The following is a 16,940-nucleotide window of genomic DNA, read 5'->3' as shown; positions in this document are numbered from 1 at the left end:
ATGCCCCAACCACGAATGCCAAAGAAGCTGCAGTTGAACAGTTCTATGATGACCTACAAGACATTCTAGAACTAAAACCAAAAGAAAGATATCCTTTTCAGCAGAGGGACTGGAATGCAAAAGTAGGAAGTCAAGAGATACCTGGAGTAACAGGCAAGTTTGGCCTTGGAGTACAAAATGAAGCAGGGCAGAGGCTAACAGAGTTTTGCCAAGAGAACATACTGTTCACAGCAAACACCCTCTTCCAACAACACGAGAGACAACTCTACACATGGACATCACCAGACGGTCAACACCGAAATCAGATTGATTCTTTTCTTTGCAGCTGAATATGGAGAATCTCTACACAGTCAGCAAAACAAGACCGGGAGCTGACTGTGGCTCAGATCATGAACTTCTCATTGCAAAATCCAGGCTTAAATTGAAGAAAGTAAGGAAAACCACTAGACCATTCAGGTATGACCTAAATCAAATCTCTTACGATTGTACAGTAGAGGTGAAAAATAGATTCAAGGGATTAGCCTTTTACCTCGTTGCAGCCGAGAAAGCAACATGGGTCACCAGCAGCTCTATTGGAGCCATCCGAGAAAATTTGGCCAGGGTTCTCGCTCTTGCCGGGTCTGCTCAAACCGGCATGGTCTGATCCGGAAATACGGCCTCAATATGTGCCGCCAGTGTTTCCGCCAGTATGCTAAGGACATCAGCTTCATTAAGTTGGACTAACTGAACTTCCTTAGATGGCTCATCCAGCACATCAACTTTAGGCGGAAATAATACTAGCTCTTTGTATATAAAATAAAAGTTTTCAAAACTTAAAAAAAAAAAAAAGAAAAAAGATTCAAGGGATTAGATTTGGTAGACAGAGTGCCTGAAGAACTACAGATGGATGTTTGTAATATTGTACAGAAGGTGGTAACCAAAATCATCCCAATGAAAAAGAAATGCAAAGAGGCAAAATGGTTGTCTAAGGAGGCCTTACAAATAGCTGAGAAAAGAAGAGAAGCGAAAGGCAAAGGAGAAAAGGAAAGATATATCCATCTGAATGCAGAGTTCCAGAGAATAGTAAGGAGAGATTGCTATTGCTAAGAAAAAATTTTAAGTGAGCGATGCAAAGAAATAGAGAAAAACAATAGAATGGGAACGACTATAGATCTCTTCAGAAAATTGGAGATACCAAGGGAATATTTCACGCAAAGACGGGCAAAATAAAGGATAGAAATGACAAGAACTTAACAAAAGTAGAAGAGATGAAAAGAGATGTCAATAATATACAAAAGAACTATACAAAAAAAAAAAGTCTTAATGACCCAGACAGCCACAATGGTGTGATCACTCACCTAGAGTCAGACATCCTGGAGTGTGAAGTCAAGTGGGCCTTAGGAAGCATCACTATGAACAAAGCTAGTGGAGGTGATGGAATTCCAACTGAGCTATTTCAGATTTTAAAAAATGATGTTGTTAAAGTGTTGCACTCAATATGCCAGCAAATTTGGAAAACTCAGCAATGGCCACAGGACTGGAAAAGATCAGTTTTCATTAGGGCACTCAAAGCTGGTGCACTGGGACAACCCAGAGGGATGGGATGGGGCGGGAAGTGGGAAGGGGGTTCAGGATGGGGGATACATGTATACCCCTGGCTAATTCATGTCAATGTATGGAAAAAACCACATTATTGTAAAGTAATTAGCCTCCAATTAAAATAAATAAATAAAGTTTTAAGAAATCAGTTTTCATTCCAATCTCAAAGAAATGTAATACCAAAAAATGTTTAAATTCCCATACAATTATGCTCATCTCACATGCTAGCAAGGTAATGCTCAAAATCCTTCAAGCTAGACTTCAACAGTATGTGAACCAAGAACTTCCAGAGATGTACAAGCTAATTCAGAAAAGGCAGAGGAACAAGAGATCAAATTGCCAACATCTGTTGGATCATAGAAAATGCATGGGTATTCCAAAACACATCTACTTTGGCTTCATTGACTATGCTAAAGGCTTTGGCTGTGTGGATCACAACAAACTGTGGAAAATCCTTAAAGAGATGGGAAGACCAGACCACTTTACCTGCCTCCTGCGAAACCTGTATTCACGTCAAGAAGCAACAGTTTAGAACGAAACGTGGAACAATGAACTGGTTCAAAATTGGGAAAAGAGTACATTAAGGCTGTATATTGTCAATCTGCTTATTTAACTTCCATGCAGAGTACATCATGCAAGATGCTGGGCCGGATGAATCACAGACTGGAATCAAGATCACCAGGAGAAATAACAACAACCTCAGATATGCAGATGATACCACTCTAATGGCAGAAAGTGAAAAGGAACTAAAGAGCCTCTTAATGAGGGTGAAAGAGGAGAGTGAAAAAACTGGCTTAAAACACAATGTTCAAAAAACTAACATCATGGAATCTGGTCTCATCATTTCATGGCAAATAAATAGAGGGGGGTAAATGGAAACAGTGAAGATTTTTTTTTTTTTTTGTCTCCAAAATCACTGCGGACAGTGACTGCAGCCATGAAATTAAAGGACGATTGCTCCTTGGAAAAAAGGCTATGACACACCTAGACAGCATATGAAAAAGCAGAGACCTCACATTGCTGACAAAGGTCCATATAGTCAAAGTTATGTAGCTATGTTTTTCTAATGGTCATGTAAAGATGTGAGAGTTGGATCATAAAGAAAGCTGAGCACTGAAGAATTGATGCTTTCGAATTGTGGTGCTGAAGAACAGTTTTGATAATCCCTTGGACAGCAAGAAGATCAAACCAGTCAATCAACCCTGATCAAACCCTGCCCCAATCAAACCAGTCAATCAACCCTGAATATTCATTGAAAGGACTGATGCTGAAGCTGAAACTCCAATACTTTGACCACCTGATGCGAAGAGCCGACTCACTGGAAAAAAACCCTGATGCTGGGGAAGATTGACGGCAAAAGAAGGGGGCAGCAGAGGATGAGATGGTTAGATAGAATCATCGATTCAATGGACATGAATTTGAGCAAACTCTGGGAGATAGTGAAGGACAGGGGAGCCTGGCGAGCTGCAGTCAATGGAGTCACGGACACAGCTTAGCAACTGAACAACGAAATGTCATTTAACTCTGAAAACCTATAGGGTTGGTTCCATCATTTCTGCCTTCCAGGCGAGGAACCCAGTCCATGGAGATGAAAGGATCATGATGGCACCTGGACAGTCCCCAGCCAGCCTGGCTCCAGAGCGCAAGCACTAATCCTCTCTCACAGCTTCCTCATGCTCTCAGCCTGGTCCCATAAGGACTCACAAGATGACATGTGTGCTGTGCTGAGTCACTCAGTCACGTTCGACTCTTTGCGGAACACGGACTGTGGCCCACCAGGCTCCTCTGTTCATGGGGATGCTCCAGGCAAGATTCCGGGAGTGGGTTGCCAACGCTCTCCTCCAGGGGATCTTCCTGACCCAGGAATCAAACCCAGGTCTCCTGCATTGCAGGCAGATTCTTTACCACCTGAGCTACCAGGGAAGCCCGGATGGCACGTAAACCATGAGAAATGTATGTGCATCCCAAATGTACAATCATAGACACATTTTGGGCAGAAGTAGAGGCTTTAGGTATGCAGAGGTCAGGAATATTTTGGAACAGAGATGAACCAAAAGGAGTTGGGCCTCTTACACTGACCTGGGCTGAGCTGAGGATATGCAGATGTAAGGAAGGAAGGGCCTACACTGAAAAAGCAACTGTGTTCGGATTCAAGTGGAAGGACTATTTTTTGTTTATATGATATTAACCTGTTAGCTAAATTTCTGTCAACTGAAACCACCAAACTTTGGGACCTCCTTGGTGATCCAGCTATTAGGACTCCCCATTTTCATCACAAGGGGCCCGGGTTCGATCCCTGGTTGGGGAACCAGACCCCACATGCTGCAACCAAGACCTGGCACAGCCAAATAAGTTAATTAATTGAAAAAAAAAAAAATACCACCAAGCTTTTACTTGCAGCTCACACAGCAGAGCCCACCCACCCCACCTTCAAATTTCCGGCCTTAAGCGGTTAAGATCTGAGGCACACATGCAGCCCCTCCCAGCCTTCCCAGGCTTCCGAGTCTCCCTTTCAACAACTTAAATTCCTCATCTCCCCTTCTCCTCTTAATCACCACCCCAGGGAGGCCTTGAAAAGAGTGAAAAGGGGCAGACCAGGGCTCAGCTTCCCTCACACTTCAGGGGGGCCAGCTGGCGAATTCGGCCATTCCTCTAGATTTTCTGTGAAGTTCTCCGGGGAGCCTGCTGTTCCATGCCCCGACGCCATTCTCTCTGCCTTGAAAGCCTTTCTTCCCTCCTCAGCCTGCAGTTCACTCTCTCAGAAGTCAGCTCAGTCACCAAACCAGAGTCCATCTTCCTCCTTGCGCTCACGGCGCTGACCACATTTGAGTGAAATCATTGCTTCTCACCTCTCCCGCTAGCTGGGTGTGTTTCAGGTTCTGAGGTTTACACCTTACTGTTTTTGCCTCCTTGGCCTGGGGCCTTGCACACACTGTGTGCAGATTAAACAGCTGCGGTCCACACCTCAGTTCTCCTTAACAGTAGACCCCACTCATGAGAACTCATGTTGGCAATGGGTATCCTAATTTGCACATGACTTCATATGACACCACCTCCTCGATGCTCAGCGTGGCCTTAGGATCTGGGTACCACCAAGAATGTTTTCAGGTGAGGAAACGGAGGCTCAGAGAATGACGATGGGCCCAGGTCACACGGCGAGAAGAGGTAGGACTGGGATCCTGGCCTCCCAGCCTTTCCTGGCCCCCACCCCTGCCCCCGCACACCACTGGCCCTCAAGGGACGTTCGCAAGTCTGTTTCTCACATGTTGCCATGGACATCACTAGTCCAGTCTAGGTAACATATACAGCTCACTCTTACTAGAACAGCCTCGCCCTCTGTCTGCTATTTCTAACTTGATGTCACCAATAGACTCTGTTCCTGGACTGAGCTCATCTCTTTTCGTAAAGCAGGACTGTCTGGACAACGGCTCTCTCCTTCCACCCAAGCCGAAGCAAGTCCTGGGGAGTGAAGGGTACAGATCTCCTGCTAGAGAAGGGAGATTCCAGTTCAGAAAAAAAAAAAAACCCTCCCAGGAATTCCCTGGCAGTCCAGGGGTTAGGACTCCGAGCATTCACTGACGAGGGTACAGATTCAATCCCTGGCTGGTCCCACAATCCCAGGGTTTTTTTGTGTGGCATGGCTGAAAAGGAGAGAAAACCACCTTCCTGTGTGCATCTGGGCCTAAGAACCTCGCTCTACTCTGCCACCCGAGGGAGGTGAACTGTCAGAGGGGTCCATGCTTGCTCTTTATGCCCAACAGGTATCCCGGGAACTGGCATGCAGACATTAAAATCCTAACTCAAATGCACGAGGAAGATTGGTATTTAGAGGAGGCCTGCTGGCACTGATTAAACTACGGGAAGATTCCTGCTATAAGGAGAATCGTTGGCCCAGAATAATTCATTTATACCTAATGGGTTTTCTTCAAAAAGGACCCACCAGCTCCCACGTCCACGCTTGGAGTACTAGGACATATGCTCTTTCTCGGGTCCCCACTGCCTGGAATCAGAGCTTCATTTCCTCACCCTGCTTCCTTTTCCTCCCCAAACGTCTATGCAGATCTGAGGTCCTGGCCTGGGAGTTGAGGAGGGGCCTTGGCGTGGTACCCCTTTGGGAAAAATAAAAACACACGGCTGGCAAAGCCTGTAGCGGATGATACATAAGGAAAGAAAGATGTGTCTACACTTCATCACGGCTCCGTCTCTAAGATCAATTTCATTTCTACATCAGGGACAGAATCCGGTGGCTCTTACTCACGGTTGCGTCATTGAGGGCAGTGATTGTGTTCTCTACACTAAGTAGCCCTCGCACATGTGTTAGACAGGGAGGGTGGTGACGGCTCTGCAACATCATTCAGGTCAGCCTCTTCCCCATCCCTAGTTGAGGAAGCTCCCACCCCTATTTCTCTCAGCAGCTGGTTCTAAATCTCTACCCCTTCCTCAAACTCACAGCTGCATCCATCCCAAAAGGCTCCCTCATCCTCAGCAAAGAAGACATCCGGTCCTGGATTCTCAGGGTTCCTCAGCTACCCTTCCAGTCCTGTCTCTCTTCTTCCACCTGAGTCTACCACCTCCCCAACTGTCCCCTCGGTGAGTTTTATCCTCTCCCTGAAGTGTCTGGAATGGACTCCTTTCCACCAGCTCTTCCTATCAACAGCCAACCAAACTCACATCTCTCACACGACAAAAGTAAAAATCCCTTCATCCCAATTCCCCTCTAGTTAGTTCCTCATCGCCTGCTGCAGTTGGTTCAACTCTCCCACAACCCACAAGCTAGCATTAGACCCATTCTGCTACCGAAACAGTTCTTACCAAGGTCACCATGATCTTCTGCTGACCAAACCTAGTAGTCAGTCTAAGTACCAACCTCCTCCCCACTCACAGCCACTACTCCTTCCATCATATTCCCTAACATTTCACCCTCAAATTCCTAATTGCTCCCACAGATGCCAGGCCTCAACAGCTCCTTGAACAAGACCAGCAGATGTTCTGCCTATAGACACACCTGCCCCTGGGAAAGCACAGCAGAATCTCGGAGGCTCCCAGACACAGTCATGTGACCTGAAAGTTTAGCAGAGTTGAGCTACCATGTCTTAGAGCATCCATCTTCACGTACCCCTAATAGAGAAAGCTGCCAACTCTGATGTTGAGATCCTGGGAGTCTCTGCAGTTCCCACTTTCCAAGATTCCAGGAATGACTCAATCCTCCTTTAGATATGTTAAAATTCCAGAAAGCCTTGCCCTGGTCAGCAGCTTTATCTCTTTTTTAATTTGCATATCTCTGGTCCCATTCCTACTTTGCTAGTTTATGTTCTCCTCTTAGAATGTGACCTCATTTACAAGTGCCCATGAAACTGGCATGCTGGTGTTCTGGGTATCACCAGCAAGGGATCTGTGACTGGTATGAGGTCATCCACCTGGAGTTAGTGATGTTTTCACTTACTGACTCTCAAACTGTCCCCGATCCCTGCTCCAACTCCCTCCGCCAATTCTTCTCAAAAGCCTTCTCAGCTCTTTTCCCATCCTATTAATACAAGGCCCCAGCCTCAGTTCAGGCAGAAAAAAAAATGGGTTACCCTCTGGGTTCCCTCCCATAACTATAAACTTTATCACACTTGAGTATTGATTACTCTTGACATTCTATTAGGGCCATTTAGGGCTTATTGTCACATTTATTTTCATTGTAAAACAGTGTTAAAAAGCAATCTATGATTGACTGATACCTACACAAACATCCAGAGCCATTATGTCAATAACCTGGTCAATGTTTCACTCACTGGTTTCCAGCTGCTATGGGGAGAGCTCTTACCATTTGCCAGATGCTCAGATGCTGCCTGGGAAACAGATCTATAAGATGCATTTGACAGGACAGAGGGGTGCAGTTAATCAACAATTTTAGGGCTGTTGAACGTTTCCTATTTATAGTTTTAGAAAATAAGAAAAGTATGCTGGATAAAGGGTGAATTAAACTTGGATTCATCTTGGACAAACTGAACTCTAGTCATGACAGTACCACTGCCTGGCACTGTGCAGTCTTTGGGACTCAGTTTCCTCATCTGTACAATGGGCACAAATAACAAGACTTCCTGTCTCACTGGGGATTGTTGGGCTAAGAGATGTGAAAGGCTCCCATGAGCTATAAACTCAGACTGTGAATCAAATACCTTGGCCTTGACCCAACTGGGTGACTTTAGACACAAGATGCCTGCATTATGTCACAGAATTCATTGGGATACAGTGATATAGGAAATGACAAATAACTTGGAAAAGGCAGGAATCTGAGGCAAGTCTTGGGTCACTCAATAGCAGTAACCCTTTATACAGAAGCACATCGAGAACACATATTCCTACCTCCCCTCCCCAGGAAGATTCACAAATAAGCAAGCAAGAACTTCAGTATCTACTCTGAGCCAACCACCATCCCCGCCCACCCTTGGCCTCCTGGCCTGGCAGCGCAAGTCTCCTGAAGTATGGATGACCTTGGGGTGGTTACTTCAGCACTTCGCCTCATCTCATCTGTCAACTGGATATACTGAGAGAGCCCTTGCCACATGTCGCGGAGCATTAAGTGAGATCATATGTTTGAAAAAATGCTGGTAAACATTTAACTATCTACAGAGCTGTCTGCATGTTAACGATCAGCATATTTACAGTAAGTGTGTGGGATGAATATGAAGGAAACCCCACTAGGCAGAAGCAGAAGTTCTTTTCAAAAAACCTGATTTGGAGTAAATCTCTCTATAATGGATGGAGCTGCAGGGAAGGAACATGGATAAGGGTCAAGAAAACAGTAGCTTTGAGATTTGAGGCTTGAATCCTGTCTGTCACTAGTAGTGACAATTTGCATAATCTTAGGCAATTTATTTAATCTTTCTGAGCTTTGGGTTTCTCCTCTGTAAAATGAGAATAATAATAGCACTCACTTCACAGGATTGTCGTGATGATTATTCAAGATTATGAGCTTTAAACAATTCACACAGTGTCTGGTTCCCTGCAATGGTTAGTTTCAGTCGGTAGGTGGGTTGGAGAAAGGAAGACAGACTATTAACTGGTAAATTATTTATATCTTGTTCCGTATGGTGGCTCACTCTCACCTAATGAGATAAATAAACAGTATACATATTGGCAAGAATCAAACCATCATACTGGTCTTCCCTGGTGGAGCATATGGTAAGGAATCTGCCTGCAATGTGGGAGATCCAGGTTCCATCCCTGGGTCAGGAAGATCCCCTGGAGGAGGAAATGGCAACCCACTCCAGTATTCTTGCCTGGAGAATCCCATGGATCGAGGATCCTGGCGGGTTACAGTCCATGGGGTAGCAAAGAGTCAGACATGACTGAGCAACTAACCCCTACCTGCTAAAGAAATATTGTCTTGCTTGTAATGATGGAGAGATGTGGATTGATTTTTTTTTCCTTTCTTCAGTTCTTGTCATAATGTTATTTACAAAGGAATACAGTTTTGACACATATACACATATGTATACATATATATGTATTAATATATATGTATTAATATATATATAAAGTGCTAGGCTCGGTCGCTCAGTTATGTCCTACTCTTTGTGACTCCGTGAGCTGTAGCCTGCCAGGCTTCTCTGTCCATGGGACTTTTCAGACAAAAATACTGGAGTGGGTTGCCATTTCCTCCCCCAGGGGATCTTCTTGACCTAGGGATCGAACTTGCGTCTCCTGTGTCTCCTGAATTGGAAGGTGGATTCTTTACCCCTGAGCTACCTGGGAAGCCCCTATATATACATATATTTTTTAAAAATAATTTTATTTATTTATTCTTGACTGTGCTGGGTCTTCGGGGCTGCATGGGCTTTTCCCTGGTTGCAGTGAGTGGGAGCTACTCCTGGGTGGTGGGGTGCAGGCTTCTCATTACGGTGGTTTCTCTTGTTGCAGAGCACAGGTCTAGGGCACATGGGCTTCAGGAGTTGTGGCTTCCAGGCTCAAGAGCACATGCTCAATAGTTGCAGAGTACAGGCTTTGTTGTTCCTTAGCATGTGAGATCTTCCTGGATCAAGGATCGAACGCTTGTCTCCTGTATCAGCAGGTGGATTCTTTACCACTGAGCCACCAGGGAAGACCCTAAATACTTTTTTTTTCTTAATTTAAAAAGTAAAAACAAACCTTACCCTGAAATGTTGTGGCAGTTGGCTCTAAAGATGCCTTCAAGACCATAAGTCTTAAGTAGGTGGAGATAGAAATCTATACCTTGCAGGGAGAAAAGTTAGAAAGTGTTAAAGTATTTGAGTCCCAGTGCATTTGGGAAAGCATCCATAGCGGCCTAAGAGCACCTTCTTGAACACAGAAGGTACTCAAGGACTGGGCTCTCTCCTTTCTCCCCCATGAGCACCTCCACCAGCATCACAAGCTAATTAGCAGCTGACTCTCCCCCAGGCTCCTTTCATCCAGGCCAGATCCTCTTTGTTTGAAGTTCAGGTCTCTGATCAACATTATCTCCCTCCAGAGCCCAGCCCGGATCATTCTATCTCATCATCCCTTTTTCTTTTCTTCATAACACTTATATACTATCTAGAATTATCTCATTTGTTTACATGTTTATTATGTGCCTTTCTTTCTCTAGAATATAAACACCATCAGATCAAGGACCTTATCTGTCTCACTTGGCCACTGTATCTCCAGCAATGGAACTCTGGCCAGGCACTCACTCAGTATTTAAGAATAAAGGGACAAATGAACACGTGTCAATTGCTAATGATGAGGGGATGAGTAAGGGACAGATAAGCAATGCCCCTCCTCCCAGCTGACTGACATGCACACATACCTGGGCAGAAATTCAGGCATTTTAGCCAAAGAGCAGATGGCAGCCAAGGCCAGAGTATAGGTAGCAATTGGCACAAGAGGCTCTGGTCATAGTAGAAACCTGTAAGTTTCAGCAACATCAGCTTTGTGTAACTTTGGACAGAAATCTGCTGGTTAGACACAGCCACATAGATCTGGTGTCTGGGCTTTGGTGCAGGCTTGGATACGAGGCCAAAAGTCCATGTCCTTCCTTGAATTGAAAAAAAAAAAATAACAAAAGACAAAATCTGGCTCAAGGGAAACAAATTCTTGGGAAATAGCACAAGCTTACTTTGATTCAACCCACATTTACTGGGCCAAGTTCTGTAGCAGGAAGAACAAGATGCAGAGTGTATATCTCGTAGGGTGACAGGACTAGAATGGGAGTAACTAACAAAGCAGAATAAGGAGAGAGTACTAAACCAGCCCTTACTCCTCCTGGAACACCAACGAAGGATTCAGAAGCTCCATCTAAACCTAAGTCCAGGCTCTCCATTCTTGTAGAGGGGAAAGTGCCATCGGAAGGCAAATCCACAAGAAAAACAGCCCTTGAGAACCTCGGCTGTTCTTGCTCTCATTGCAAAGATTGTCCCACAAGGTCTGACATCCTTCTCCAGCTCTGCAAACAGTGGCAGGCCTGGGGGGCAGATTGACAAACCACTTCCCGCTATTGGCTCAAAGCAGGACAAGATCTTGAACCACTCAGTTCCTGGGAAAGAACGGCCAGTTCTTCTGACCACAGCCTGGGCCGTTCTAGGGGCTGCTGCTTAGACTTGGTAGGTGAAGGCGGGGCTCTGTGCTCCAGGAGAAAAATATCCCGGCATCTCCTTTAGCCACAGGCCGGCTCCTGAAGAGGTTATACCTAAGGGTCTTTGTGGATCTTTTTAATCATTAAACAAAAAAAGAAAGAAAGAAAGAAAAAATGTCTCTCCCAGCCCATCGTCTTGCAAGTACACACCTGGTGCAATGGTTTTTGGAAAGAACTTTGGGGTCTACACATCTGACTTCAGTTCTGCTTCACTCTCCACTTTTCTTAAGCAACTACCCTTCCCCTCTCTGTACCTCAGTTTCCTGATTTGTAATCAGAGGGACCAGTGGTGGTCTTCAAACTACAAGTTTTAATCTAAAGATAAGCAATAAAATCAATAGAATGGGTTACAACCAACATTTTTTTTTTGGAAAGGGAAATAGAAGAGTTTAGACTATAAAATATCTGAATGCATTGCAATTAATAGGTAAGTATTGTCTTATAAAACTTATATTTCATCTATTGACATGCTTACCCTGAGAACAAAACAAAATGTTTCACACCATGGGTTACTGTTTTGTTTTGTTTTTTTAAAGTTCAAAACATACTATTTGAGTTTTCAAGGCTAGAACCAGTAGGTTCAATTCTACTCCTGGCCTAATTGCCAATTTCCCATTGTTTGCCACAGCTCCAAGTGAACCTGTGATTTGGCTCATGAATAGATATACCTAATCTCCAAAGTGAATGAGGGTACTCTCAGAAGGCCTGCACCATGACCCGTCCTCCCCAAATGACAGGACTTTCCTGACTTCTCACAGTGCATGTTGGCTGGGTTTGTTTTTTGAACTTCATGTAAACGGAGTCACAGTATGAACCTAACTGTGGACAGAGTGACCTAGAAAGGAGATGCTCAATGCTGCGTTTATTGTCCAACATGACTTCAGCCAGAAAGCATTGCGAAAATAATAATATTATGATTATTGAGTGAAGGCCTGTTGGGTGCCAGACTCCGTGCTAAGGGACTTAAAAACATTCAAGTTCATTCTCACAAGGTCTATGGGAGTGGAGGTGTCTGCTATGACCCTCATGTTTCAGAAAGAGAAACTGAGGCACAGGGACGTTGCAATGCGATACCCTCAAGGTCATGGAACCTGCAAATGGTGGAGCAGGGCTGGAACCCTTATCTGTCCCCCCTAGACTCCTTTCCATTACAGCTTTTTCCACGGGGCTGGGGTACTTCGCAACGAAGTATCTTGGAGACTGCTTGGAACCAGTCCTGTTGTACAAGGAACCCAATCTTCTCCTGCCTGACTCTCACCCACATTTGGTGGAATCGAGTTGGTTTATACTGCTGAGGAGGCAAGCAAGCTACTCTTCACGAAGCCAGGGGGTTCCAGAAGGCCTGAATTAGCTGAGAGGTTTAATTTGGGGATATTCTTACTACACACAATTTCTTTCAGAACATTTGGTCCTTTGGGACTTCCTCAAATTGCCAACGATTAGACAGAAAATTCCATCTCCTTCTCCTTGGTTGCTTCATAGTATGCAGCAGTTCCCCCACCTTAACCTACAAGTGATTGCCTACTTTGGCAGCCCCTTACTAACCAGAGAAATTTGACTGTTTTTTTCTTTTTTTTTTTTTGAGGGGGATGGAGAGTGCTTTTGTTTCCTTAACAAATGCAATTACATTTCACTGCTTCATTGGTGAAGCCACATTTAACCAATGAGACTGATTGGTAACTTGTTCAGTCTACTCAAGAATAGAGGATAAAAGGATCCATATATCAATTGTCCTCATATTAGAGATTTTAAGAATCATTTTTTGGTTTTGGTTTTTTTTTTTTTTTTTTTTTTTTTAAGTATTAGCCATCCCGATTACAACATACCTACTACTCCAGAGTTACAAGGAAATTAGTCAGGCCTTAAAATTAAACTTTAACCTTGATTCAAACTAAAACTACAATTTGCCACATTAGTTTCATATGTTTGTATTTCCTGGCCTCAAAAACACTACTGGCCCCTTGACTACAGTAGGTGAAATCCTACTTAGCACTCAAAAACCAACAAAACTTCCTCCACACCCCAGGCAAAGCTAAAAGAGTGGTCCTTTTGCTTCCACAACAAAAAATGGAGCCTTGTACCTCCAACTCTCAATCACCACCACCACCCCCAAACCCTGAACTCCCCTCAGGGCAGTAACCACATTGTATTTATATTTGTCCTAATATTTACCCCCAACACTGGCAGGATCAGGTTTCCCCCTCCCATAGCAAGACTTCAGTATACATGGTCCTTGAATTGAATCAATTTCTAAGGAAACCTTTTACTGAAATATAAGATGCATACGAAAAGGCCCACGATCATTAATGTTTCAATGTTCACAAAGAGAAAGAAAATATATCAAGCGCTCTCCAGCCCCCCAAACCCCCTCCCCCCTCCCCTCCCCCACGCACCCCAGAAGGCCTGCACCATGGCCGTTCCTCCAGCAAAGACAAGACAAGCAAGGCCCTACGTAGCTTTGCTTGTTTGCCGTTATTGTTGTTGTTTTGAACTTTGTATAAATAGAGTTACAGTGTGAGCTCTCTTGGTTTGGGCTTATTATATTAAACATCATGCTTGCGAGATTTAACCTCACTGTTTTGTAGCGTGCTGGTTAATTTATTCCCATTTGCTGGCCAGCATTCCGCTGTGGCTGTGCAGTTATATATTTATCCATTCTACTGCAGATGGTCACTTAGCTTTTTTCTAATTTGGAGCTCTTATGAATAGAGTTACTATGAACATTCTTGGATATTTCTTTCTGTTAACCATTTACCTAGGAGTCCTATTGTTCAGCTTTGGTGGATGCGGCCAAATAGTTTTTAAGGTTTTTGAGGTGGTTGTGGAAACTGAAAAGCTGCTTCTAAAATGTATATGGAAATACAAAAGGCCAAAAATATTCAAGACAATCTTGGACAAAGCTGGAGGTCTTACACTACAACATATTATAAAACTACAGGAATTAAGACAGGGTGGTTTGGGCACAAATAGGCCAGTGGCTTGGAAGAGAGAATTCAGATACAGATGCAAGCATAAATGTTACTTGATTTATGATACAGGTAACATAGCCATGTAGAAAAGGCATAGTGATGTTTTCAATAAATGGTGCCAGATCAATTGGATAAACACATTAAAAAAAAAGCTTAACCACAGGTAAAAATCAATTCCAGATGGACTGTAGATCTAAACATTAAAAGGAAAACAATAAGGTTTTATAAAAAAAAAATTATGTATAAAATTCACTAGAATATGAATATGACTGGAAGACTTGAAGTAGGTAAAAATTTCTTATAAATAGGACACAAAAAGCTCTCATCATAAAGGAAAAATTTGATACACTGGACTACTTCAAAAATAAGAATGGTTCCTTAAAAGATACCATTAGGAATTGAAAACATAGCACTGATTAAGAAAAGATGTTTGCAAACATAGACCCAACAAAGGACTTGTAAACAGAATGTATACTGAACTCCTACATGTCAATGATAAAAAAGAAGGAATAAAAAAGTATGCAGGAGAAGGAGGAAAAGGAAAAACTTGAATGGCCACTTAAAGACATACACACACTATGGCCAAATGCTAATAAACATATGAAAAGGTGCATAAGGTAAATGCAAATTAAAACCCTCAAGAGACATCTCTGGACTCAGGAAAACTGCTAAAATTGAAAGTCAGGTGGTACCTGCTGTTGGCGAGAACGTGGAGTAAGCAAGCTCTCCTACACCGCTGAAGTTAAAGAGCAAATACTGGTCTGTCCACTGAATTTTTATCAGGATCTGCCCCAATTTTTCCCTCTCCCCAGGTCCCAGGAGAGTGGACTGGAGTGAGCGGGTCGTGGTTGGAAAGCACGTACAAACCTCTATTTATGCCTTTTCTTCGTGCTGCGCGTTGACTCAGGCTTCACACACTCCATGAACCGTATTTGCCGCTAGATCCTTTGCTAGAGCCCGCGCAGACATTAGAAGTAAGATCCATTTCGAACCAGGGTGGCCTCCCTCACGAGCTCCTGAGACAAACAGGCACATACTACAAACAACATGTAATTCTTATCTCATCCAAAGACCCAAAGCTTTCTGATGCCTCTTAAATATGTCCCCAAAATGAATTCCTAGAATTCAAAGTTATGCTCATTTTTATTTCCCTACAGGTTCAAGTTGCAAAATCACCGTTTTGAAAGGTTGGATCAACTTTCACTTCCACAAGAGGCAGATACATGCCCCATTTATCAACATACTAGGTGAAAAACAGCATTTTGTTTCATTTAGCTCTTTGATCACTAAGAAAGCTGAACTTTTAAAATCTGTTTATTGGTCATTTTTATTTCTTCTCTTGTGACTAGAAGTTCACATATTTTGTCCATGCTGTCAGTAATTTTTTCTTATAATCCTGAAAGAGGGCTCTATGTAGCAAGGATATGAACTTATCACTTGTTACATATTATACATATACTGTGGATATTTTCCCCAATATTTGGTGTTTCCTCCTTTAATTTTATTTATAGGGTTTTTTCTTATACAAATGAATTTTAAACGCTATATAGTTAAAAAAAGAAAAATCTGTTATAACCTTTGTATTTTTACAAAGTATTTAGGAAATCTCTTTCCATTTCAAAATTACAAAAATGGTTATACATTTTTCTAATATGGTTACGTTTGTTATCTTTAAATATTTGAATCACTTGGAGCTCATTTTGCATCCGTTAAGGCTCCAGTTGTGTTGTGTGTGTGTGTACATTCTTTTTTTCCAGAATGGCAGCCAGCAGTTCCAGCACCATGTATTGAAAGATGCATACCTGACCTAGTCATTTGTCTGTTTTTTGGGTAATAGTAAGATTCACTATCAGATGGATCTCCCTGGCCTTCCAGGTAGCAGATTGACCCCAAGCCACCAGAGTGGAGATGTGGTCTAGTAGGAGGCTCAGTTGCATCAGTGTAGAACAGGTGAGTGCTGGAATTACAACAAGCACGGGGGGGAGGTGAGGAATGAGGACTGACTGCTCTCGTTCCCCTGCTCTGGTCCCCCGCTCTGGTTACCGGGAATAATTAATCCCGGTAGCTAATCCCAGAGAATCTGGAATCAGGTTACTATATTTAAATCCTGACTTCACCACTTATACCAAGCTTGTGATCTCAAGCAAGTGTCTTCCTATTTCTCGTCTTCAGTTTACCCCTGAGAAGTGGGGCTCATAGTAACACCCATTGCAGAGCACATGGAGGAGGGTTTTAAGGAACTAAGTCATATGCAGCTCTTAGGTTGGTGACTGGCACAGAATAAACTCATTGAGTCAACATTGTTATCGGTTAATTTTTAAGGAAAGTCGTGACTGTCTAGTGGAACAAGACATTAGTCCTCCCTTGGGCTGGGCCTGAGCCTGAGCGAGCAGTTAGAGGAGGTGGAACTGACAAGCCGATGGGAAGGTTTTCAGGTCAAATGGTTGAAGGCACTGGTCTAGAAGATGTTTTCTTTAGGGAGCCTCTATTCTTTAAGGCATACTTATGCAATAAAGCTCACAAACGAAGGACTAGCATATTAATTAGCGTTGCCATGTATTGGGACTTCCCTGGTGACTCTGACGGAAAAGAATCTACCTGCAATGCAAGAGGTCTGGGTTTGATCCCTAGGTTGAGAAGATCCCCTGGAGAAGGAAATGGCAACCCAGTCCAATATTCCTGCCTAGAGAATTCCATGGACAGAGGAGCCTGGTGGGCTACAGTCCATGGGGTCGCAAAGAGTTGGACACGGCTGAGCGACTAACACTAATACT

The 16,940-nt window shown here is 43.5% G+C and overlaps 1 protein-coding gene across 1 annotated transcript; it reads left to right on the top strand.

The window, feature by feature from the left end:
- The first annotated feature begins 535 nt into the window (after positions 1-535).
- LOC136176752 (small ribosomal subunit protein uS14-like) lies at positions 536-803 on the top strand. The gene has a single exon (XM_065947306.1). It carries the CDS (start codon positions 553-555, stop codon positions 721-723), a length of 171 nt encoding a protein of 56 aa, XP_065803378.1. The 5' UTR covers positions 536-552; the 3' UTR covers positions 724-803.
- The last annotated feature ends 16,137 nt before the right edge of the window (positions 804-16,940 follow it).

This window comes from Muntiacus reevesi, chromosome 10 (genome assembly GCF_963930625.1).
Source record: "Muntiacus reevesi chromosome 10, mMunRee1.1, whole genome shotgun sequence".
Taxonomy (NCBI): domain Eukaryota; kingdom Metazoa; phylum Chordata; class Mammalia; order Artiodactyla; family Cervidae; genus Muntiacus; species Muntiacus reevesi.
Note: the sequence above shows the minus strand (reverse complement) of the source record. Positions and strands in the feature narration are given on the sequence as shown.